At 36.8% G+C, this 26,314-nt stretch overlaps 1 protein-coding gene across 3 annotated transcripts in view; it reads right to left on the bottom strand.

Annotated features, from left to right (window-relative positions):
• Positions 1 to 12,339, bottom strand: part of Prmt9 (protein arginine methyltransferase 9) — a 45,730-nt gene extending 33,391 nt beyond the window's left edge. For 2 of the 3 annotated variants that reach the window (XR_011708028.1, XM_027926779.2), the window contains exons 1-6: positions 11,986 to 12,339; positions 8,758 to 8,906; positions 5,075 to 5,311; positions 4,310 to 4,477; positions 2,061 to 2,163; positions 1,050 to 1,156 (exon numbers count right to left, since the gene is read on the bottom strand). Coding sequence is in view for 2 of the 3 variants with exons in the window: in XM_027926779.2 (XP_027782580.1) it covers positions 1,050 to 1,156; positions 2,061 to 2,163; positions 4,310 to 4,477; positions 5,075 to 5,311; positions 8,758 to 8,906; positions 11,986 to 12,174 (953 nt within the window). In the remaining variant the exon portion in view is untranslated. The remainder of the gene's footprint in view (positions 1 to 1,049; positions 1,157 to 2,060; positions 2,164 to 4,309; positions 4,478 to 5,074; positions 5,312 to 8,757; positions 8,907 to 11,985) is intronic. The other variant, XM_027926780.2, reaches the window with a different exon arrangement.
• Positions 12,340 to 26,314: the final 13,975 nt, after the last annotated feature.

The raw sequence follows: 26,314 nt of genomic DNA, 5'->3' as shown, positions 1-26,314 counted from the left end.
AATCAGGCACTTCTCAGAAGATGATACACAATCAATCAACAAATATATGAAAAAATGTTCAACATCTCTAGCTATTAGAGAAATGCACATCCAAACTACTCTAAAATTTCATCTTATTCCAGTCAGAATGGCAGCTATTAAGAATACAAACAGGGCTGGAGTTTGACTCAGAGGTAGAGCACTCCCCTACCATATGTGAAGCCCTGAGTTCAATCCTCAGCACCACATATAAATAAAATAAAGATTAAAAAAAAAAAAAAGAATACAAACAACAATAAATGTTGGCAAGAATGTGGGGGGGGAGAGGCACACTTATACATTGCTGGTGGGACTGCAAAATGGTGCACCCAATATGGAAAGCAGTATGGAGATTCTTGGAAAACTGGGAATGGAATCACCTTTGGACTCAGCTATCCCACACCTTGGTCTAAAAAACAAGGACTTAAAAACAGCATGCAACAGGGACACAGCCACATCAATGGCAACCTAGATGCCCTTCAGTAGATGAATGGATAAAGAAAATGTGGTATTTATACACAATCTAATATTACTCAGCATTAAAAGAGAATAAAATCATGACTTTTGCAGGTAAATAGATGGAGTTGGAGAATATAATGCTAAGTGAAGTCAGCCAATCCCAAAAAACCAAATGCCAAATGTTTTCTCTGATATAAGGAGACTGATTCATAGTGGGGTTGGGAGGGGAAGCATGTGAAGATTAGAGGAACTCTAGATAGGGCAAAGGGGAGGAAGGGGAAGAAAGGGGGCAAGAGGTGTAAAAAGATGGTAGAATGAGATGGACATCATTTCCCTAAGTACACGTATGAAGACATGAATGATGTGAATATACTTTGTATACAACCAGAGATATGAAAAAATGTGTTCTATATGTGTAATGTGAATTGTAATGCATTCTGCTGTCATATACAAATAAGAATTTTTAAAAACCTTCAGATCCCCACCCAAATAAATATGCACTAAGTAACATTTGAACTACAGTATTCTGCTTAAAATTATTATTTTTTAGTATTTAGTATTAAGTTACTTACCTATGATGTCTTCTTATCTCTGCACATTCTACTGCCATCCCATGTATGACAGCACTTGCTGGTATAACTTTCCCATACTTATCACAATTACCATTTTCACCTTTGGTCTGAAAATATAGTAATAAAAATGACTATCACATGTATGCAATATACATGAATGAGAAGCAATGAAAATTAAAAAGAAAGGGTTCAAAATCCAACACCACAAAAAAAGAAAAAGAAAAAATTTAAAATTTAAAATAAACACTTTAAGAAATTTTTCAAAAAAAAATTTACTATGTATGTATGTACATTTTCTTAATATAATTACAGAGAAGGGAGGGAGGGAAAGAACTGTAAGTCTAAATAACATAGGACTTTGGGGTACAACTTTAATTTAAAAATCAAAATTATCATTATCTGCTTGAAAAAGAAATTGCTCTTCTTTTCAGCCTTTAGCTATTTTAAAACCAAATTAATTTCTGTAAATAGCAAAGTTTTATTCCATGTTAATATCCTTTCTTTCATAATAAATGTTATATATCTATGATTTGTGACCTACCACAGAGGATTTCAATACAAAATGTAAGAGTTAGTGCTGCCCAGTCAGCAGCCTGAGTTCAACAATCACCTTAAAACTCTACCAACCCAGCATCACTATACGCCCTTCTGGTGAGCTGCCAAAATTCCCAGCAGTGAGTGAAGAAGGACTGAAAGTACCTCCTTTTCACAACCATATTTAAGCATTCTATAGGAAGTTCCTCCACAAGGTAACACCAATTCCTATGAATTTCTTCCTGGAGTATTTTTTAACCTTTATAATGCTCATCTGGGCACAAAAATATATATTGTGTTATGTGGCTATTCAAAGGTTTTGGCATGGATTTCTTTCCAATTACACATTATGTACCTTGACAGTAGGAAATAAACTTCATATTGCTTTGCAAATGCTCTAGGGACTCAATAAATCTCTGCTGAAATAATGAATAATGAATTCTTAATGAAATTCAAATTTGTTTTCATGTTGCTTACCTTTGGCTGCAAAAGTAAATGCTCCCAAGCATGAATCAAACTCTCCACAATTCCTTCTCCAAATAAACCTGCATCGACAGTTTCGGTTACAACTAGGGACACTCTATAGAACGATTTTTTAAAGATACATGTAAGTAAAATAGCATGCTATTTATATAAAAATGTTCAAGCTGAGAGAAGAGAAAAATGAAGAGTATATTATAGAAGCAATCCACATGTAAATCTTTCTAATATATTTTATTTTAGTATCTAGCCTAAATTGTTGAGTAACTTGACTTTAATGTTCTTCATGTCCCTTTATGCTCCACTGGCTCCTTCCCATTAGTATGAGGGCAAGAGGGCTGACAACACCTGGCACTGCTGCCTGCTCAAGCTGTTCTTTGATTGCCTAAATCCTCAAGAGCTGTTTATGCCCACCGCCTTTCCTAGTCCCCTTCCCAATATCAAACAACTGGAGTGCTAACTCTAACACTGTATAAAAGTATTCTCTATTAACAATGACTCTTTCCTTATCAAAACAAATCATCTTTCTTAGTTATAATTTTTCTTGAGCTACAAATATTATTTAATGCCATTAAGAGCCTTTCCTTTCAAAAAGCCAACCTCTATCTTCTGTGATACTGCACAGCCCAACTTTGCCTCTTGCAAGTTTGACTGTGCCTCTCATTACTCAACATTTCTTTTGTCTTCACAAAATCCTCTTCCATGATTTCTGTCCATTCTTGGAAAATTCTACTCAAAAGATACTTCTAAATAATTCCTCCCTTCTCTGAACACCTTTAGCTCTTATCTCCAGTACCATGCATTTTTGTAGTCTGAAAATAAATGAACAGCTCTTATCTTCCTATCTGCAGGAATGCCTGTGGTATCCCCAACAGTGCTTAAACCCAATATTATACATATATACAGAAACATTCAGTATTTAGAGTTGCATACACTTAGAATATTTAAGGTATCTCAAAACATCTATCCAACATCTCAAAATCTAGCAGTCTGCTTAAGGTCAAAATGAATTAAGAGTATAGAACTTCTTATTTCCTGATAAAAGGTCAGTACACTTTTCTACACCTTTATCTGTTAAAAAAAAATATACAAATTGAATTAAAGTTAAGTTTGATTCATACTATGGAATTAACTATATGCCCCCCAAAATTCTTATGTTGAAGATCTAACCCCTAATATACCTGTATTTGAAAATAGAACCTTTAGGTATTAATTAAGACTAAATGAGATAAACAGGTGCCCTAATCCAATAGGTCTGGCTTCATTATCAAAGAAGGAACACTGGAGATCATTCTCTCATTCACATACGAATAGCCATGTGAAGATGTTGTTAGAAGGTAACTATTTGCAAGCCAGGAAGAGAATCTCACCTGAGAAAAGATCTGTGGTTTAAGCAACCCAGTCAGTGGTATTTTGTTATGCAGACTAAGATAATTCAGGACAGTGTCTTTTTTCCCTATAAAATGGATGCATACCTGTCTTAATAACCTAATAGACTTCTTTCATGAAAAACAAATATAAAACCATTGAAAAGTACACAAGTACTATGCAAACATCATTATATATGGAAGAAGACTGAAAAATAAATCAAAACTATCTTTAAAATAACAGTGTTAGACAAGATGATTCTTAAATATCTTCTAATTCTAAAATTTCATCATTCTCATAATACAGTTCATACTAATATATACTAAAAAGCCAAAACTTATAGGATTATTTTCAAAGCATTTAAAGGGCACAGGCCAAACTACATTGACAACTGATACTTCCAAAGCTCTCACTATAAACAAAGATAGTAACAGAAAATGTGATAAGTCCATTGACTCTAATCTGTTCAGGTTTTAAGTACAATTTTCAAATAGTTACTGATTATACAGTATTATTATCCATTTTTACAAATTAGAACGCTGAAATTAACAAAAGTAAAGGTCGTTTATATATTTTATTCCTTCCACAAATTTTTCTCAAGACTTTATCATATCTTTACAAAGACAGAATTTTTATCAGGTCTAGAAGCTAGAAAGGTATCTTAATTTTTTTAAAAAGCAGTGAATTATAGGGGCTGGAGTTGTGGCTCAGTGGTAGAGTGCTCGCCTAGCATGTGTAAGACCTGGGTTCGACCCTCAGTACCACATAAAAATAAATAAATAAAATATAGGTATTGTGTCCAACTACAACTAAAATAAATAAATAAACATTTTTAAAAAGCAGTATATAAATACTAAAATCAGTTTATAAAACAGTACCTTTCAGGAATGTGTTTTGGAATTTCTAAGTCAAGTGACTTCATATGTAGAAGTTTTATTCCTGCTTCCATCTTGTTTGCAGCCACTACATCACAGGCAAGTTCATACATGGTTTTAGATAATTCACAGGCATACACAGACTGTGCTCCAGCCTTTTTAGCAAACATGCTATAAAAAAAAAAAAAAGCGTTCCATCATATACACACACACACAAAAATCCACTGTATTTTTTCAAATTTCAATGGAATGCTTTAAACGTAGGCTTTTTCTTTTCTTTTTTAACACAACTATTACTCATTCTGCACTTTAAAAATGAACATTCTTGTCTAGACATAAATCATGACATCTATTCTATTAAGAAGCACAACTGACATGAAAAACACAAACAGGCTTCATAAATTCCAATAGACTATTAATACAAAAAATACAATTTTAATAATAATCCCAGGGCTGGGGTTGTGGCTCAAGCAGTAGAGTACTCGCCTAGCAACTATGAGGCACTGGGTTCGATCCTCAGCACCACATAAAAATAAAATAAAGATATACAAAAAATAATAATAATCCCAAACTTCATAGTTTCAACAGCCTTTGATAAAGTAAAAGCTATAAAGAAAAATACAGTAATAATGATTGTATGAATAACCCTAGCAAGATTAAGAGAAGTGACTGCTATTTTAAAATTCCAATGTCAAATTTTCTATATCTGGCAAATATTTGATGTGCATTAATATATATGTATATATAATTTAAACAACTATAACAAACCTCAGAATTCCAGTTCCCGCTCCAATGTCCAAAACACTTTTGAACCCTGAGCATACCGCCTTTTGGATTGCTGCATTATAAATCATATTTCTTTTGGTGTCATTAAGCATGATAAAGTGCCAGCGTTCCACCAGCCAGTTTGCGACACGATAAAAATTCTCCTTTGCATCACTGAAATCAGGGTTTAGCTTCACTGCTTTATGAAAATATCCAGCTGCTTCATCTCTAAAGCCCATTCTAGAGTAAAACAGTGAAAAAGACAAAATACATTCAACTCTGTGCTAGCAATTACTGCCTTTGTTCATGCCACTCACCTGGCCCACACCAACACTCCAAATCCTGAAGATAGGAAACTAATTCCTCTGGCAAGCTTTCTGTGGAACTGCAATTCTCAAGACTTCTTTCTTTTCTAAATATCTACTGTCTATATGTATCCCAGAACCTTAATAAGTACTTGAGTATGAATAAATATTGAACTAAGTTACAGAAGCAACTGTTACAGGCATCCTCCAATTAATCCACCTGCTGAAATACCAGTTTGTTCTAAAACCATTCCCTCTGTAAAACATACTAATGCCCAGGACTAGTGGGTCCTCTTTAGTGTGCCTGCAGACCTTTTCTCCCAGTACCTGAGTCAAATGGTCATTAAGAGTCAGCTGTATTTGCTGCCAGACCAGTTTATGGCAGTTGTACTGTTAAAGTCAATGTTTAATCTGCCAAAACTGTGTAGATCTACAATAATTTTCTGTTACATTGAGTTTATTCTGCAACACTGTCTTGTAATGTTATGAACACTGTGTGTGTATAATCTAGAAATATAATGGAATTCAAGAATAATTCCCCTTATCTAAACTTTTTTTAATATTTTTTAGTTGTAGATGAACACAATACCTTATTTTATTTATTTTTATGTAATGCTGAGGATCGAACCCAGTGCCTCACTCATGCTAAGCAAGCACTTTACCACTGAGCCAAAACCCCAGCCCCTTATCTAAACTTAAGAAAAAAGAAAACTCTAAATTAAAATTTTGTAGGCTTTTACTAATTTGAGGAATTATTGAAAGATATTTTTAAATAAATTTCATTTAAATGGAAGGTTGCTAATTTGTAGAAAAGGTGCCTCATCAGGTTAGTTGTTAATACGAAAACAAAACAAGCCTCAGGTGACAATCTGCCTTATTTTCCTAATTATATTTTTTTCTGATTCTAATCATATTAGAAATTATCAAATATTTGTCTCTTAAAGGAGTAGTCATTGATTCCCCAGACCATGTTAATTAACACTGCTGTATCACTGGGACTAACAACATTTGATAAGAGTATTTTTTATACAAAACTCTTAAATGAATAAAAATTAATACAACCCAAAAAGGAAAGAAAAATACTAGAAAACAATTACTAGAATATGTTAAAATGATATTTCTTTAGAAAATAAAGCATTAATGGTGTTTCCTAAATAAGAGTCCTATTATTTTCCTAAATAAGAATTCTATTAATTTACACAAAGCAGTGAGCCCAGTTATTAAGGCAAATGAAAGAATAGATTTTGATTTCTTCCAGCTTTCCTAATAATAAAGTTCCCATGAAGAGTACACAAGAATTCCAATGTGGAAAAAAAAAAAAAAAGTGTGTTCTATAGAAAGAAATCATATTTCACTTATAAAAACACTTATGTACACTCACATTAATACATAATATAAAGTCAATCTTCACTCACTTTTTCATCAACATTTTAAGCAACCTCAACAGAAAGGCATTCTATTCGGCAGCTAAAATGGATACGACTTGAATGGATATTACTTGTTTTCAACAAGTAATTGTTAACAAAAAATTCTATACATCAAAGCTGGGTGCAGTGACACATGCTCGTAATCCCAGCAGTTTCTCAGGAAGCTGAGGCAGGAGGACCACAAGTTCAAAGACAGCCTGGCCAACTTAGCAGGATCCTGTCTCAAAATGAAATATAAAAGTTATTTACAAAACATATGTCTCTATACTGAAATAAAAATGTATGTATAACAATGAGCTATTTAAACAATTAACTCTGAGAACTGCACAAATTATATATGTACCTTTCCCCAGAGCCCTGACCTTGTACTATTACTGTTCACTGAGTCAAATTAGAGGCTCACAGGCATTAAGACAAGTGTATCAAATTGATTACTGACAGTTAATAGAATCAAGATGTACTTAAGAGAAATTGTTGTCCCTTAAGAGCTCTGTAGTCCTTTATGAATGACACCAAATTTTAGGTGGATATGACTTGAATGGAGGAAGAGGCAATTAACAGGGAAATGCATAAAAATAACTAAAAGGAAAATGTAAAATGAGACTCATTAATTCATAAATTGTTACAAATTTATACAATAGCCATTTCCCAACTTGGCAGAAGCATGATCTCACCATATTACTTTGAAATTTTCTAATTCAGAAGCAGAAGCGATGTTAACCTTTCATTGTATTTCTATATTTTCTCAAATCTTTTTATTCATGTGTGCTGGAATGCAAAAAGAGTTAACATGGCAAGTGGAACTAATAACCCTTTGAAAGGTCTGCTTACGAGGTTGGCTTTTGGCTGGTTTCTGGGATTCTGGGACATTTCCCCTGCCCTAACTAATAAGAGCAGCTCACAGTTTGTACAAATAGTGTGATTCATGCTGAATATCTGCTTTTCTTCTGGGAGTCTAGAACTTTGGTATATGTTACACAGAAGGTAGATACCCAAATGTCCTAAACACCCACAAAAACATTGGATATAGAGTTTCTAATGAGCTTCCCTGATTGGCAACATTCCACTTGTGTTCATTACAAGGTGAAGGAAGTATACCCAAGGTGACTTCACTGAGAGAGTACCTTGGGAGAGTTGCACCTGGTTTCCTTCAGACTGCCCCATGAACCTTTCCCCTTTGCTAATTTTGCTTTATGTCCTTTCACGATAACAAATCACAGCCATGACAACTATATACTGAGTCCTGTGAGCCATCCTAACAAATCAGCAAACTTGGGAATGGTCTGAAAGACTCCTAAGATAGCCAGTTATTGACTTATTACTAAATTCTCCCCTTTTGCCTGCGGTGCATAAAAATGTATCTCGCTCTTTTAATATTTTTCCAACCATCATTTAAAAAATGCTGGGGACACTACAGGAGGAAAGGGTTTTGCTTCCAGGTCCTAGAGTCCTAGAATCACAGGGCTTCTCCAGCATCAGGCTCCTGAGGGAGGCAACAGTACTCAGTGATTGGTTGCATCCCCCAAGAATCCCCCTCCTGGGTGCTTTTGTAACAGAATGTCTCCAATTTGATACTTCTCCATGAGACTCTCTAGCACCCCAACCAGCAAAATTCTAGCAAGTTCCAGAGAACCAAATGACAAGTTATCTGACACCCTGTGAATCACAGCTATGCCCTCTCAGCCCATTAGGTGGACTCTTCCTTGAATACTCTATCCTAGCCATAGGTGCAGGGATGATTATATAGTATTAAAACTGATATTCCATTTTATATCTGCTATTCTCATACTCTTTTAAGTTCTCTTGTTATTAGCTAATCCCTCATTACTTCAATCCCCTATAATGGTTAATTCTTTACATTAAGCTTCCCCTATTCAAATTACTGTATAATTGATCTCTGATTCAGACAGATACAGAATAATTCTTAACTAGAAATACAGAAATCATTACAAACCTGAAGAGATGTTCCCCCATACTATTGCAAATTACTTCATCATCAGGAAAGAGTTCCAAGGCCTGCTCATAGCAACCAAGTAAGTCTTGTGTTCGACTGAGTGCATCAAGCTCTTCAGCCCATTTCAAGAGCGTATACTGAAAAGTTTCCTTTAGAAACAAAGAAAAAAAGGTTGTCAATAGAGCTGAAAGAATACAGAATACTGAAGATTCCAGAGACTGGAACTTACTATTAAACAATCATTTTAAGTCATTTAACTGTAGTAAGTACTGCTTACAAACACATACACAAATGAGGGAATTTTACCACCTACATGGCAATTATATACAGAACTAGACAATTTGGCCACTCTGTATATTCCTTCCATTCTTAGCTGCCATATCACTCTACTATTTCTCTTCTTCCTCCTTTTTTGTGGGCACTTGAGTTTGACTTTGTCCTTAGCCCTCTTGTCTTATCCATCCCCAATGCATTAATTATCACCTATGTGTTAATGGTGCTACACTTCCATCTCCAATTAAAACTCTCTCCTCTAGTCATCAGACTCATAAATATAGCTTCCTGCTAATCATCTCAACCAGACAGGCACTTAATTCCCATACTTCTCAAATTTAGTTTAATTCAAATATTCCACAGCAATCAGTGTGCAAAGAACTGGGGCCAAACCACAATGAAAACAACATAAATCTTGTCCCTATGCTGAGGCCCTACAGAGAAAATTCACAAATAATTTTGAAAATTTTCAAAATGTTCTAAACTGGATCCACCACATTCTTCAGAGGATCTTCAGAGGATTTAAGGTTTAGGTACCAATCAGCATCAACCCACAAAGTCGCCACCTTTTAATGTTATTTCAACTCCACATGTGATGTTTCATATTCAGCCAATCCTCACTCGATATCTTTAAATCTGTCCCCTCTTCTAAATACCACTGTTACAACCTAATTTGTTTCTTGTAATCACCTGTGAGACTACAGCAATCGCCTCCTCACTGTCACCCTAGCTCCATTCTCATCTCCCTCAAACAAATTTCCACATGGTAACACTGTGAAAAGATGCTGGATGTGGTGGCAGACACCTGTAACTCCAACAACTCAGCAGGAAGATCACAAATTCAAGGCCAGCCTCAGCAACTTAGGATGGCCCTGAGCAACTTAATAAAACCAATAAATAAATAAAAAGGGCTGGGGATAGTTTGGTGGTAAAGTACCCCTGGGTTCAATCCCCAACACACACACAAAAAAAGGCAACTCTGCAAAGAGAGTACACTTCTGACATTCCATGATATTTTAAGTCAAAAATTTCACATACTTTTATACAGAAGAGCTGATATTTGAAGTTGAACATGAATGGAAATTACTACACAGACAATGATAAGAAAGGAGACTCAGTTGTGAGGGAAACACAGAAATTATATGAAATGATCAGAGGCTCTACAGATAAGTAGCCTGGTGCAGCCAGAGTGTGGGTATGGGAAACGGAGAGAGTGGCAGGAAATGAAATTTCTGCAAATGAAACTTTTGCTAAGAAATATGAACTTGATAGCCAGGTGTGGTGGTGCATGCCTGTAATATCAGTACTTTGGGAAGCTGAGACAGGAAAACCACAAGTTCAAAGCCAGCCTCAGCAACTTAGCAACACACTAAGCAACTTAGTGAGTCCCTGTTTCAAAATAAAATATAAAAAAGAGCTGGGTGGTTAAGTCCCCCTGGGCTTAATCCCTAGAAATTATATATATATATATAAATTTTTTAAGAAATTTTATACAGGGCTGGGATTGTGGCTCAATGGTAGAGCACTTGCCTAGCATGCGTGAGGCACTGGGTTCGATCCTCAGCACCACATAAAAATAAAATAAAGGTTTCGTGTCCACCTATAAATAAAAAATAAATGTTTAAAAAAATTTTATACACACACACACACACACAAACACAAACTTCGTTCTGAAGGAAACAGAACCAGTTACTGAACCTCAATGAATGCCAGGTATTGCAATACAAATTTCATATATACTTTCTTTTTTTTTTTTTTTGGTACCAGAGATTGAATTCATGGGCACTCAACCACTGAGGCACACCTCCAGTTTTGTATTTTATTTAGAGGTCTCACTGTGTTGCGTAGCACCTTACTTTTGCTGAGGCTGGTGGCTAGCTTTTAATTTACGATCCTCCTGCCTCAGCCTCCTAAACTACTGGGATTATAGACATGTGCCACAGCACTGGTCCATATATACTTTAAAGATAGATATTGTCCCTGTGTACAGAAGAAACTAAAAAACAAAGAACTGAGGAAAGAGCACTTGGGTTGATTTATTACCCTAAAGACTCCTACACAAAGGGGCAAACTATCAACTTCTTCTGAAGAAGCCAGTTGCTCCTGAAATTTACACTAAGATAATTTGTGTCAACTATGAAAGTCTAGATGCTACTGACATCTAGTGGGCAGAGAACAAGGAACCTGCTAAAATATTCTACCAATGCACTGGATAGCCCCTCAAAGAAGTTTTTCCATTCAAAATATCAACAAGGTTGAGGATGAGAAACCCTAGGTTAAATTAAATTAAGCCAACTAGCTTGCAACTGAACACTGACTATGAAATTTAAGTTGAATCATTTTTCAAAATGTGGATTCTAAAACCATTTGGGAAAAAACAACAGTATTTCAACAGAGTAACTGTTGCAAATAATAATTGAAACTAAAAGATGCATCATCAAACAATGATTACTTCAGGTTAACTGTACACTTTATTCGACTACAGAGACCCACAGTATTCCTTCTAAACAAAAACGCAAAGGCTCCACGACAGGGGCATGAGGGAGCACATCACCTAAGGCCTCATTTGGGATCCGAAGGCTGTGGGAACTTCAAGTGAAATGAACGTTTTGAAACAGAGAAGTGACATAGTTTTTGACTTTTGTACCAAAAAGCTGGCCGTGTTGAGACAGACTACAGGAAGGAAACCAGTAGAGAGTCCACTGCAACAATCTGCAGGTGGATTCTTGAACCAGGGTATAAAGGACAAAACAGTAAAAGCCGATAGGATTTTGGACATAATTTTGAAGGTGGAGCCGACAGGATTTTCTGCTGGCAGATCATGAATGTGAATAAAATTAAGGCTGCAAGGATGAACAATAAGTACTAATAGCAACTACCAGGTACCCAGGACCCTTCACCTGCCTGCCGTTTTTTGTTTTTAACTTTTTTACAAGAACGGAGAAGAGACCTCACCTTCACGTCGTCTTTCAGCTCCGGCGCCAGGCTGAGCACCAGGAGGTAGTGGGCATAAGCAGTGCCGAAGTCCTGGGCACCAAGACAATGTTCAGCGCTCTGCAAGGACCGCGACACCAACTCGTCCCGGCCGGCAGCCCCGGAGCCATTCCCGGCGCCCCGGCGAGGCCTGGATCTCGAGTTCGGCATGACAGAGTCACCGCTTGTACGACCGCAGAGAAAATGACTTTGCAAAGAGAATCAGAAAACTCTCTCGACGCCACACTTTCACGTGACTACAGCTGGACAACAACTACAGAAAAGTTACTCCGGCACAGCAGGTGAACGCGCCCACCCCGGTCTAGGCGGAAGCTCCGCCCTCTAACGGCCGGGCCGGAAGCGCGTGCGACGCGCACCGGGCCACAGCAGACGCAGACCGGCGGCGCGCGCAATGAGGACGTCAGCGCGCACGACGTGGGTACGTCATCGTCTGTCCCACCCTCAAAGGGAAAAGCGCGGCGTGGCCTGTGCGCGTGTGCTAGCGTAGATATTTGCAGTTTTCCTCACGCTAGGCTTTTTCTTCCCCCGACCCGGCCGTAACCAAAGTTGTCTGTTGCCTCCTTTTTTTTCTTGCCTCCAGGAGTGGGTGGAAAGACCTGAGAGACACAGTCTGGCCTTTGTGAAGATGCTTAATAATCCGTATTGATTAGTGATGCCCCAAATCTCACAGTCGCCAAGACTGGGAAGAACCCGGAGAGAAAAGCGCCTTGCGTGTGGCAGAGAAAGTACCTTCACAGACATTGTTTTAAATCACTCTCACAAAACCCTGAGAGGCGGCCTTTTGGATTACCCTCGTCTTAGAGAAGGAAAAGGTGACGCAAACTAAGTGGCATAGGTATGGCTCAAATCCAAGTTTTCTGACCACCTGTTGTTATATTAATAGAAAGAGTTTACTTTGAGTGTGGCCGCTAAGGGATGAATTCTAAGCTTAAAGAGGGGAGGCATAGGATTTACAACTGAAATAAGTCATTTTTGTCCCCGCTTCCAAATATGTTCATGGTGAATATCTTAACAAGAAACGAAAAACGGAGCATTTTGCATATCAAACAAACTTTGGGGGTTCCTTCAATTCTCAGAAATCTATCCTTTGAATGCCTTGTATCCTGTCTTTCGATCTGCTTTTCTAATCCACTCTTCCTTCTGAGCGCCGGCCCATGTGAATCCTAATCAGTTCTTCAGAATCCAGTTCAGGACACTGTGACCTACTCCCTATATACAAAGATCCTTCAAGGCAGAAACTAGTCCTAACTGCTTCTGTAAACTTCTCACCCAGCAAAGTATGACATAAAGTAAGGACTTTGAAGTTTCTTAAATGTAATGGAAAGTACAAAAGCCGCCCCCCCCCCCCACAACCATCCCCACGACCATTTTACATGTAAACGTTCCCAGCTACTCAAGTTATTTCTTTTCCATTCTTAATTACTGCTTTCTGCACTAAACAATTTAGGACTTAACCCTATGGTATTTCCCTAACAAGACTGAAACACCTAAGGCTAAGGCCTTTTTATACCAAGTAGGATTCAGTAGAACATGAAAAGGTAACCAGACATAACTTTTTAAAGGGTATTCTCATCCAAGCTTGGTCCTTTCAAGTTCATCCAGTAACACAAATTCTTTAAGACTTATTATGTGCAGAAAGGCCTAATAAAGCTACTTTTCTTTCTTCAGTCATAAGATTGTTAGGACCACCAAATGATATAAATATATAAAAGTAGCTTAGGGGTGCTGGGGATATGGTGCTTTTGCCTAGCAAACATGAGGCCCTGGGTTCAATCCCCAGCACTACCAAAAAAAAAAAAAAAGTTTACATATATATATAGAAAGAGAGATAGATAGATGATACAAAGGTACAATTAATGTTTTTCATGTTAATATTATCTAGAATCATTTTTAATTATCTGGATTGTTAAAATATGTTACTGACACCTGTAGGTAAGCATCTGAACAGACGTGTATGCAATCCATGACTTTAAAAGTCAAATGTAATTGACTGAAACTGCTTTCTAGAAGGCAAAGGAAGACTTTCCAAGTCTTCTTTCCAGAGATGGGGGGGAGGAGTAGTCACTTATACTTTATCATTCTACTCACCATGAGTCCCTACTTCAACTGAATTACTTTAATTTACAAATTTTCTTGTACTCAAGGACAACTCCTTCCAGGAGGGCATGGTTTCTTTGTTTAGTTTAGTTTGGGGGTCTGTTTGGTTAATTGAGATAACCCAAGTACCTAAAATACTTAGACAACTTGAAGCTTAAAGGGAAACAAATTTTTACTAAGTCAATGTAGGTTAAGAGATGAAGGAGGGACTTGGAAGGAAGTGGAGTAAGGGCAGATCAGAAATGAAAGAAGCCAACTTCAGTTGTTTCATTGTTTGTACAATCACTTACAGTAGCAACCTGTAGGCAGTGATTACTGCCAAAGAGGTATGAGAAAGCTTCCTGCCCCTTATGAAATACTTCACATAATTTTGTGAGCTGCCAATTCTCACAAAGATTATTTTTAAATATTATTTTTAGTTGTAAATGAACACAATATCTTTTTGTTTATTTTTATGTGGTGCTGAGGATAGAACCCAGTGCTTCACACATGTGAGGCAAGCATTCTACCACTGAGCTACAGCCCCAGTCCAAGAAAAGATATTATTAAGCTAAATAGAGAAAGCACAGGTATTTGCATTTCTTTGTAAAATAGTGCTTAAAGACACTCTCTACATAGAGTAGGCCCTTTGTAAAAATGGAACTGACAAAACGTAGAACATTGGGTCACCTTAACAAACTGGGATAGAAAATATATTTGACTGCTCTTTTTTTTCATATTACTATAGTCCTAATTTAGACTGAGAATTATTTGATTGTTCCATCTTTATTTCAAATTAATTGTGTTTATTGTCATTGCCTTTTAGTCTTTTTAGAAGAGCCCTCTGTTCCATAACAAAGAACTCAAAAATATGATGCAAAACAAATATACAGTGTACCTTCTATTTGATCCTTAAGGAGTTCTTTAAAAATATCAAAGGCATCACTTCTTTGTTCACAATAGCTTTTTCTCCACCCCCACACCAGTAAGCAAACTCTCTATTTGCCTGAACATTTATATATGCATTTTTACCCTTTCTTAGGATTCTAAGAAAAACCTCACTGTAGAAAACCTCTGCTGACTTGGGGGCTTGTTTAATTGTGACCTTCTTTTGCCTTATTCTGGACGGTTTGTCAACAAACCATGCATGCCAAACAAGGAAGGCAAACCAGCTGAAGGTTTCTCAGTCAATGTTCCAATGTGCAAAAGTTGAAGGTTAGTGGAGTTTTTTAAAAAGCTCATAGGAAATTTATTGAGAAAGAATCAGCTTTCTTAGACACAAAATATTCTGTATGAATATAGACTCATGTCTTTTTTTTTAATTTTTTTTGTAGTTGTAGATGGAAAGAATGCCTTTATTTTATTTGTTTATTTTTATGTGGTGCTGAGGATTGAACCCAGTGCCTCAAGCATGCTAGGCAAGTGCTCTGCTGCTGAGCTACAGCCCCAACCTGAGAGTAGTCATATCATTTTGTGTGATCTGGTTTGTTTTATTTTTATTTTGTAGCTTTGTTCTCAACTCTTCATTTTAGGATATTTAAAGAGATTTTAAACAGTATCAGTGTCATCATCCCTAGAGATGCTGCAGTGAGGTCTGGGCATGAGTATTTTCAGAAACTCTTCCTGGGTAATTTTAATGTCCATGCTGGGGTTGAGGAGCATGCAAGCAGGTTTGGATTAGAGCTTGTTAGGATAGTGGAGATATGTAGGGATGTGATATATGACATAGATCAATGTAGGGGGTAGAAGTATAGTTTGTTTATGGCTTAAAAAGAATTGTGAAGATTCTTTCTCCTGAATTCTTTTGAATTGAAGCAATTGCTATGTGATGAAAAATAGAATGTTCACCATGTCAAATTACTTGTTGCAGAGAAAATTTTATAATTAGAACAACAAACCCTGACCAAGTGAGCACTGAAAGTGCACTGATGCTTCCCGGCGTGGTGGTGCAGGCCTGTGATCCCAGCAGCTCAGGAAGCTGAAACAGGAGGATCGCAAGTTCAAAGCCAGCCTCAACAATTTAGTGAGGCTCTAAGCAACTCAGTGAGATCCTGTTTATAAATAAAATACAAAAAAGGGCTGGGGATGTGGCTCAGTGATGGAGTGCCCCTGGGTTCATTCCCCGGGACCAAAACAAAAAGCACACTGTTGCATTTTTAGTGCTAAGTATTCCTAGCTTATTAAATATGTTTAATTGAACTACAATTAGGATTTTTGTGGCTTTATAATAGCCCTTTTCTAATTGCTCTATGGCGTCACCTGAAGAGCTTAATTCAAGAGAATTTTAACAAAGAAAGTATTTACAGAGGTAAGAAAGGTAAGGAAGGATTTATCAAAGTTTGTGAGGTACCCAAAAAAACAGTACATGTCTGTTGGCCTTATTAGGGATTAAATGAATTATTACACATACATGCCTAGAACAAACTAAGCTAATAATTAAAAGCTATTAGCATTCCTAGTCCCATAGAAGCAAAAAGAGGGCACCTGACTGTTGGTATAGCTAGTAGTAAAGAACTTCCCTAGCTTGCACAAGGCCTAGTTTGATCCCCAACAGAGCAAGAAAAGATGGGGGGAGCTATATTACCAGAACACAGAAAGAAAAACAACCATGGAAGAAGGGCCACCTGAAGTATGGCCAGTACCATGTAGAATTCACTGATCTTTTCCTCCTTCTGCTCTATAATCTCTTTTTTATTCCTTCATTATCAGAACCCAATCTGAAGTCAGTCAATAAGGAACTTGTCTGAAATAGTCTATAAAAGTCAACCTCCCTTGAGGGCACAAAGCAAGGCAAAGAAGAATAGGCAGCCAGAGCTCCAAACCTCAGTGTTTGTGTCCTGACAAAGGAAAATTTAGAGTTAGACACAAAAACACACAAGGGGGGGTTTATTGTAAGTGAAAGTAAAGTAAGGCTTAAGAACACTGGAGAGAGAAGGAGGTAGGGGATGCTTCTTCCATCAGTGAATGGCAAAGAATGTCTATATGGATATAGATATAGATAGATAGATATCTTCCAAATTTATTACTGTTTCTTGATTTCCAGGAGAACTGGGATCTACCTTCTGCAGTCTTCACCAATTAGATGTTTAACTCCTCCTTTATCTCAGGTGGGAGAGTTTCGACCCTGGTAGGGCTTTCTGGAACTGTCATGGCACCATCTCATTCAGGGGGTTTTATCTACAAGTCAATCATATATTAATACAGGTCAATGCCAGGGTCAATGACCAGGCACACTATCTTAAAGCACCTGCACTATTAAGGAAATTTCCCTTCTGAAATACATTGAGAAACCTGTAACCATAAATTCTAACTTTACAATGCCCCAGTAGACCTTGTCAGAAGTTAGTCCCATTGATCTTTCCTTCTTGACATATTTCATAATTAGCTCCCTTTGTTTCCACCTATTTGTTCTCAGGGTTAGACGCCTGTTGTTTTTCTGCAAGTTACTTGTTTATTCATTAGCCTTAAAAACAATTTAAAAAAAAAAATGACCCTTTTCTGTTATTAGTTTGCATTCCACTGTTCATTCCCAACTACTACCTAATACTTCTTAGAACAATCTTATCCAAAGCCAGTCATAAGGGAACTTGTCAGAGATAATCTGTAGAGGTCCACTTCCCTTCAGGACATAGAGCAGGGCAAAGAAGAGTAGAAAATGCTTATATGGGGCAAATAAAAACAACCCACATAACTACCAAGTTTTACCTTTCTTACTTATTAAATCTTTTAAATATGCCCATTCCTATCAATCCTTATTACCGTTGCTTTTATTCAGATTCTGTTCATCTTTCATCTGTTATAGTGACCTTTTCATAATCAATCTTTAGTCTTTTACCCTTTAAATACATTTTCCATGCTGCAGATACAGTGGCCTAAAATGCAAGTCTTACATTCAGTGGCTCTCCACCACCTGTAACTGTGTATTATAACCTTTTTATTCTTAGTTATTTGTGTGGAGAATTTCCTAAATCCAAATTAAAGATTAATTAAATATACAATTGTTGCTTTTTAGAAAAGGGGAAGGAAGAGTCATGTTGAATGTCTAGGTTACCAGAAGTCGTTTAGACTAGAATGTATTATTTTAGTAAATAAAGTTCATATGAGGTTCCTTAATGACCAAAACATACAAGAATTCTTAGGTATAGTGTCCTTCCTCAATGAAATAAAATAGTTGAGCCAAATAATTGACCCTCAGAAGGAAAGGAACTGATGAGGATGAGGACACAGCCTCAACTTTTGTAGCAGTCTTGGAGGAATGGATACCATCAGGCTGCACGTTTTCTCATCTAATAGCAGAGATAAGACACACTGATTTTTTTTTTTTTTAACAGAGAGGGAAAATATGAAACACAGTGAAAAGGCCTCTTTTTTTAAAAAAGAGAATTTTTTAATATTTATTTTTTAGTTTTTGGTGGACACAACATCCTTATTTTATTTTTATGTGGTGCTGAGGATCGAACCCAGCGCCCCACACATGCCAGGCGAGTGCACTACCGCTTGAGCCACATCCCCAGCCCCAACACTGATGTTTTTTTAACACATTGATTTTTAATAGTCTGTGTCCTAGTCACAGCCTAGGATTACTGGGATTGATTGGCCTTTTGCAAATTTTGCATTAAAGGAATCTCCCGAAATCTATTTTAGAAGATACTGTAGCTCATCAATTAGAAGATCAATTACTGAGGCTGGGGATGTAGCTCAGTGGTAGAGCACTTGCTTAACATACATGAGGCCCTGGGTTTAATCTCCTGCACCAAAAGAAGAAGAAAGAGGAGAAGGAGAGAATCAAATACTGTATCAAGACTGTCTGAATTTGAATCCTAGCCCTGCTGTTTACTATGTAAGGCCAAGAGACAGGAATTTTGAAAAGTGAAGTTATTTGACCTCTATAGCTAAATTTCCTCATCCATAAAATGAGAATCACACAGTACATCTCTTGGCCTTATTAGGGATTAAATGAGTTACTATACATCTGTACTTAAACACACTAGGCTTTCAATGAGTGTTAGTTGTTTTCTTTTTCAGTTTTTGTATTGGTTCATTATAATTATACATAATAGTGTAATTCTTTGTTACATTTTTGTATATGCATTAAAACAAGTTGCTGTCGTTGTTGTAATTTTCATTCCTATATCATGGTTCTCAAAGGAGCTAGACTTCCACCAAAGAGAAGCCAATATCAGCTGCCAGTCACAAAATTTATAGACAATGCTTGGCTCTTGAGACCCACAACTGGTTGAAAAGAACACAAGTACTTCCTTGTTACTGAATTAAGAATGAGTGCTTAATTTGGTTTTCTCCACAGATGACTTAAGGAAAGGGAATAGATACAGTGGTTTTCAGGGTAAAATGGACCTTAAAGGATTGATCTTGGACTGTGTGACAAGCCCTTGTGACCTGCAGAAGACTAAGTTTTGTGCACAGTGCAGATTGGATATGAACCACACATATAAAGGCCTGCAAAAATACTAACTCATCTTGTGATTTGTCTTTTGAGCAGGATACACTTAATTGTTCAGTCCTCATTCTTTTTGTTTTGTTTTGTCTTTGATACTGGGGCTTGATCCCAGGAACACTTTACCTAGTCTTTTTTTATTTTTTGAGAGGGGTCTTGCTAAGTTGCTGAGTCTGGCCTTGAACTTGCCCCCTGCCTCAGGCTCCCAAACTGCTGGGATTTGAGGTGTACCACAATGCCAGTTATTCCTCATGCTATCAAAGGCAAAGATAACCTTTTCATTTGCATGGCTTTCATAAGCATCAAACACCTTTAGGTAAGGAGATTGTTATTCTGATGGTGTGATGCAGGTCAACTGAGCTGCTTCAGTTGAAATAGGTGTCAGAAACCATAATGCTCATTGACTTCTCTCTTCCCCCACCCTCTGAAGGATCACTATTTATTAGGCCCAGTCTGAAATTGCTGTTCTAGAATATTAAGTCTAAGTTACTTAATTAAATTCAGGCTACATGGTTTGGTTCATGCCTTAAAAACATTTTCTAATTCACTGCTTCCATCCACACCTATACTAAGGCAGAGCTCTCAGTTTGCTCTACTCATTCTGTCACATCCTTAACTCAGTTCAACACTCTCTACCCACAGAAAAGCTTCTCTGAATTCCTAATGTAGGCAAAGCATTTCTTGTCCAGTTTGTCATAGTCCTCTGGGCATAGCTGCTATTATATTTTGGATATGAAATGTTCCCTGAAAGCTCATGGCTAGGGGCTGAAGTTGTGGCTTAGCAGTTGAGCCCTCGCCTAGCATACGAGAGGTGCTGGGTTTGACCCTCAGCACCACATAAAAATAAATAAATAAAATAAAGATATTGTGTCTAACTACAAATATATATATAAAGCTCATGGCTAGATTATGAGAGCTATATCCTAATTAATAGATTAATCCATTTCATGGATAAATAATTTGAAAGGACTACCACACTGTGTGATAACTATGGATAGGTAGAGTAGGCTGGAGAAAGTAGATCACTGGGGATATGCTTTTGGGGTTTATATCCTGTTCCCAGCACCTCATCCTCTTTCTGCTTCATGGTAGCCATGAGCTGAACAGCTTTTCTTTGCCATGTCTTTCCACCATAACGTTCTGCCTCATCTCAGGCCCAGAGCAATGGGGAAGGCTGACTATGGACTGAATCTCTGAAACCATAAGCCCCAATTAAACTCTTTTTTTTTTTTTCAAAGTTGTTTCTGTTAGGTATTTTCTCACAGTGAAGAAAAGCTAACACAAATGCCATCCTAATGTTTGGCTATTACATTGAAATGATCCATTTTGTCTGTCTTCCTAAAAAGCAAGTTTATCTTGTTCATGTTTTATCAAAGTAGCAACTAGAATGAAGTTATTATGTATCCAATGGCAAACTGAGATGAAAGAGGCTGAAAGAGCAAAATTTGAAATATACAAAAAAAAAAAAAACAACAGTATTTACAATTACTTGATAGGAGTAACAGGGACATAAGGAAAAGGGAGAAATTGAAGGTAGTGCCAAAACTTCTGGCATGAGCAGCCAGATGTGTTAACAGAATACCAAGTACAGGAGTCGGACGGAGTAGGAGGGATGATTTGATGATAGAGGTGTTTGGTTAAGTAACTGAGACGTCAGTAGACTTTAAGTGAAAACTTCCAGTGGGAAGGTGACAATATATGTACAGCTTGTGGGCAAGATTGGATCTAAAAACAGATATTTGGAGGTTTTAATTACGTTGGTAAGTTGAAGATGTAGGAAAAAGTACAGAGGGAGGAAGCACACAAACCAAAATGCAAAATGAGGAAAGAGCCACAAAGCCTCCTCTTTAACTGGTAGTGGAGGAAGGTAAGATGGCTCTGTTTATAGAAATGAGAAGTTCTAAGAAATGGTTTACAAATGAGTTGCCAATAAAGACCAGGGTCTCTGATATATCCAGTCAGAACAACACCATATAAAATAAGTAAATATAAAAAATGTGAATGAATTGTGTTTTTCTCAATAAATTGTGATTCACGTTTATAGTCAGAATTATTTTGTGACTCAATGAAAGTGGGAGTTGCAAAGTTAGAATTTTTTGGTGTTTCTCCAGGGCAGTCAGTGCTCTGGTACTAATATATGGTGCTATTATATAAGCACTATATTTGCTAGTATATACTTTTTAATTATATACCATAAAATGTAACAATATAGTAAAAGACATTAGAAATCATATATTGACTGCATTTGATATACTAAAAAACTGGAAGTTTTTTTGGTTCCATATATTTAAGGAAGCCTATGCCCAATCATTAGCTGACGACCAAGGTAAGGTACAAGGACTTCAGGGACCACCTCACAATGAAGAACAGATGATAGAATTAGTTCAAAAAAGTCACTAAACAAATGATATGTACAATAGCAGCAATAACACATCTTAGGGAAGAGGAAGAAGCTGGTTTCCAGAGTTAACACAATATAATATTCTAAATGACCAGTTTTCAACCAAAAAAAAGGTAAGGCATTTTTATAGCCCATAAACAGAAAAAAGAAATTAATAGAAACTGTGCCTGAGAAATTAAAGACATTGGGCTTTCTACAAAAAGACTTTAAATCAGCTCATTTAAATATGATCAATGAGCTAAAGGAAACAATGTCTAAAGAACCAAAGGTAGATATAAGAACAATGTCTTACCATTGAGAATACTAAAGGGATTAAAATATGAAAAATAACCAAATTTACATTTTGGAATTGAAAAGTATAATAAATGAAAATTTTTCTGGACTCAATTAAATTGAGCAGATAAAAGAATAAATTAGAAAATTCAAAGATAGGTTAATTAAGATTACTCAGTCTGAGAAAGAGAAAGAATAAAGAAACTAACCAACATAAACAGGGCCTCAGAGATCTGAGGGACCCTCAAGCATATCAATACCAATAATGGAAATTCCAGAAGAGGAAAATAAATATTGGAATATATAATGCCTGAAAACTTTCTAAATTTGATTTTTTTAACAGTACTGTGGATTGAAGGATTGAACCCAGAAGCACTCTACCATTAAGCTACATTCCCAATCATTTTTATATTTCACTTTGAGAAAGGGTCTCCCTAAGTTGCTGAGGCTGGCCTTCAACTTGCTACTCTCCTGCCTCAGCTCCCAAGTCATTAGAACTACCAGTGTGTGCATCTGCGCCCCACTCAAATTAGATTTTTAAAAGAATTAATTAGCACATCCAAGTTCAACAAACTCCAAATAATATGATTCAAAGAGACCAACAGGCAGTGGTAGAGTGCTTACCCAACATGTGTGAGGCACTGGATTCAATCCTCAGTACCACATAAAAATAAATAAATAATATAAATCTATTGTGTCCATCTACAACTAAAAATATTTTTTTAAAGAAACCAAAGAGTCTGACACCAACACACATCATCATCAAACTATGCAAAACTAAAGAAAAAGAAAGATTCTGGAAAGCAGCAAGGGAATAGAAAATCATCAGTTACAAAGAATACTTAAAAAGATTAACAAATGATTGCTCACTAAAGACCACAGAAGCCTGAGGGTAGGGGATAACATATAAAATGCTGAAAGAACAACACTGTTAACAAAGAATCCTCAGAACCACAAAAAATAAATAACTTCATGAATAAATAAATTTTGAAAATTCTATATCTGGCAAAGTATTTGTTAAAATGGAAACATTCACAGAAAAGCAAAAACTAATAAGAGTTTGTCTCTGGAAGATTTGGCCTACAACATTTGCTAAAGGGAATTCTTCATGCTAGACAATAAATGAACTCCACATGAAGAAACAAAAAACACTCATAAGTACAAAAACAAATGTAAATATAAGAGCCAATATTATTATACTTTTGGTTTATGAGTCTTTTTCTTTACCTGATTTAAAAGCCAATTTAGGGGGCTGATTCAAGACAGTAGATTAAAGGAAATCTGTATTCCTAGTTGCTCCATGGCTCAGGATTCAAGCAACAGGAGTACAACTTCTCTGAAAGGTGGGTGAAAGAAGAATTTGACTAAAACTCAATACTGGATAGTCAGAGTGTCTTCGAGACTTAGAAATTTGAGTACATTAAACAAAGAAGAAAGTATTTTGGAGCTGAGCTGGTTGTGGCAGTGGCAGTGGTAGTAGTCCTGGTTCACCACAAAGGGGAGAGACACTACGGACAGATTTGTTACAGAAAAACCTGAAATCAGAAAAGTAGACTGAACTTAGCTGATTCAGAGGCTGCACTGTGCACTGGTGCTTGAAAAATACTCTGTTTTTCAACTGACTTTGGAGAGCTGAGGCATGCCGTCTCGAGGTAGTCACACTGCAGCTACTGCTGCAGAAGCCAGGAAATCAAAGCAAACACTGCCATGCTGTCCTGGCAAGAGGCTACCATATAGCCTTGGGTGTACCTAGCAGAATGTGAGCAAAACAGGCATAGAGAACATTGTACCCAGGGGAATTTAGATCAGAAAAGTGAATCTAGCTGCTCACATGACTAAAGCAGGTCAGGAATCTGAACAGGTGAGTTTAAATACACTCAGAGGCTAAGCCTGGTAAGGTGGTACTTATGGGCGGCAGAGTGTGTGGAGGATTGGCTCACCTGCTCCATGAGGAGAATTCTTGGGAGACTCCTGAGATCCAGAACCCTCACAACCACAGACAGAGATTGGAAATTTCCAGGTGCTAGGGGTATATTGATCAAATTGCTACAAAACAGACACCACCCAATAAAGCCTTGAAGCCTGATTAGACCTAAGCCCAACCCACTGGAATTCCATTCACAAAACTTTATAGTGACCCCACCATGGGAGTGTATCAACCCAATCTGTATGAACAAAATTCTGACTGACAGTACTTCCCACTCCATTCTACCTCATATTGGTGGGAAGGGAAGCTAAGAGCTATTTCAACCAGCATTAGTCTTAGACCACTCCAGCTGGCAGCTCAGAGCACAATGCAGAAAGTGGAAGGGGTTAACAACCCCTGGACCTTGCTCCCATTTTCAGTACTTACCTCAAGAATAAAGGGAAAGAAAGGATCATCAGGCATAGAACATGACCATCCAATCTCATTGACTATTCTGACCACCTCAATGGAAACAAATCCTTCACTTTTCAATAAGAATTGTGTGTGTGTGTGTGTGTGTGTGTGTCTCTGTGTGTGTGTGTGTTTGCTGTGCTGATTGGTTCATGGACATATGTACATATACATGTTTCTCCTCATTTTTTAGCATTTTTTAATGTCGTTATTTTTCTTTGCCATGTCTTTTGATGGTTGGGGTTTTGGTTTTGTTTTGAACTGTTTTCATTTGTTTCTCTTTCTTTTTTCCTCCTGCTAACAGCCAAATTATATTGTTGTCTTTCTCCCCTTTACTTTGTTTTTCCTGTTTTTTCTTCTCCTTCCTTATAACCATCAACTGCTGCTCTCTTCTGCATTCTCTCTGTTGACATTTTATAATTGTAAACTCTTTTGTACTTTACTCTCACATTTTCTTTCTTTCTGTTTTTGGTGGGTCATGTACTGAGGATTGAATTTAGGGTCACTTGACCACTGAGCCAAATCCCCAACCCTATTTTGTATTTTTTTATTTAGAGATAGGGTCTCACTGAGTTGCTTATTAGCACCTTGCTTTTGCTGAGGCTGAATATGAATTCATAATCTTCCTGTGTCAGCCTCCTGAGCCGCTGGGATTATAGGCATATACCATCACACATGGTTTTTTTCTCTTAATTAACTATATATTTTTTATCATCATTTAGAACTAACTGGTTTATATAACTCCTGCCCCCACTATTAATGCTTTTGCAATTAATACTGCTGTGGGTGACATAGTTGACACCTGATGTTTGCTTTAATTCCAGATCTAGTTTATGTTTTTGCTGTCAGTAATTGCTGATCCATTTCTGTTTGTGTGGCAATTAACATCGTAGATGTCATAGTAAGGAACAGGTATTTATTTTAATGGGGGTATATGGTTTTAATCAGTTGTTGCTATTGTTTCCCCCTATTATTAGGGACTATTTGGAAAATTTATATTCCAATAAGTTGGAAAATCTAGAAGAAATGGATACATTTTTAGACTATTGTCTGTTAAAACTGAATCAAGAGGACATGGAAGATCTAAAAGACTCATAACTCATAATGAGATAAAACTGATAATAAAAAGCTTTCCAGTAGGGCTGGGGTTGTGGCTCAGTGTTAGAGCACTTGCCTAGCATATGTGAGGCACTGGGTTCAATTCTCAGCACCAAATATAAATAAACAAATAAAATAAAGATCCTGACAACTAAAAAATACCATTTTAAAAAAAGCCTTCCAATTAAAAAAAAAAACAGGACCAGATGGATTCTCAGCTGAATTCTACCAAACCATGAAGTAGAAAGGGATGGAACCCTTACAAATTCATTCTATGAAGACAGTATTACACTCACACCAAAACCAGATAAGAACACAACAAGAAAAGAAAACTACAGACCAATACCCCTGATGAAGTTAGATGCAAAAATACTTAATAAAATATTAGTAAATCATGTCCAACAACATATTAAGATGATTGTACACCAGGACCAAGTTTGTTTTATTCTAGAGATGGCAGGATGGTTTAACATATGCAAATCAATAAATGTAATTCATTACATAAATAGAATTAAGGACAAAAATCACATAATCATTTCAGTACATTCAGAGAAGACCTTCAACAAAAACCACCACCCATTCACGATAAAAACGCTAAATAAATTAAGGA

Source organism: Marmota flaviventris, chromosome 7 (assembly GCF_047511675.1).
Source record: "Marmota flaviventris isolate mMarFla1 chromosome 7, mMarFla1.hap1, whole genome shotgun sequence".
Taxonomy (NCBI): Eukaryota; Metazoa; Chordata; class Mammalia; order Rodentia; family Sciuridae; genus Marmota; species Marmota flaviventris.
This window is presented reverse-complemented; position numbering and strand designations above follow the sequence as displayed.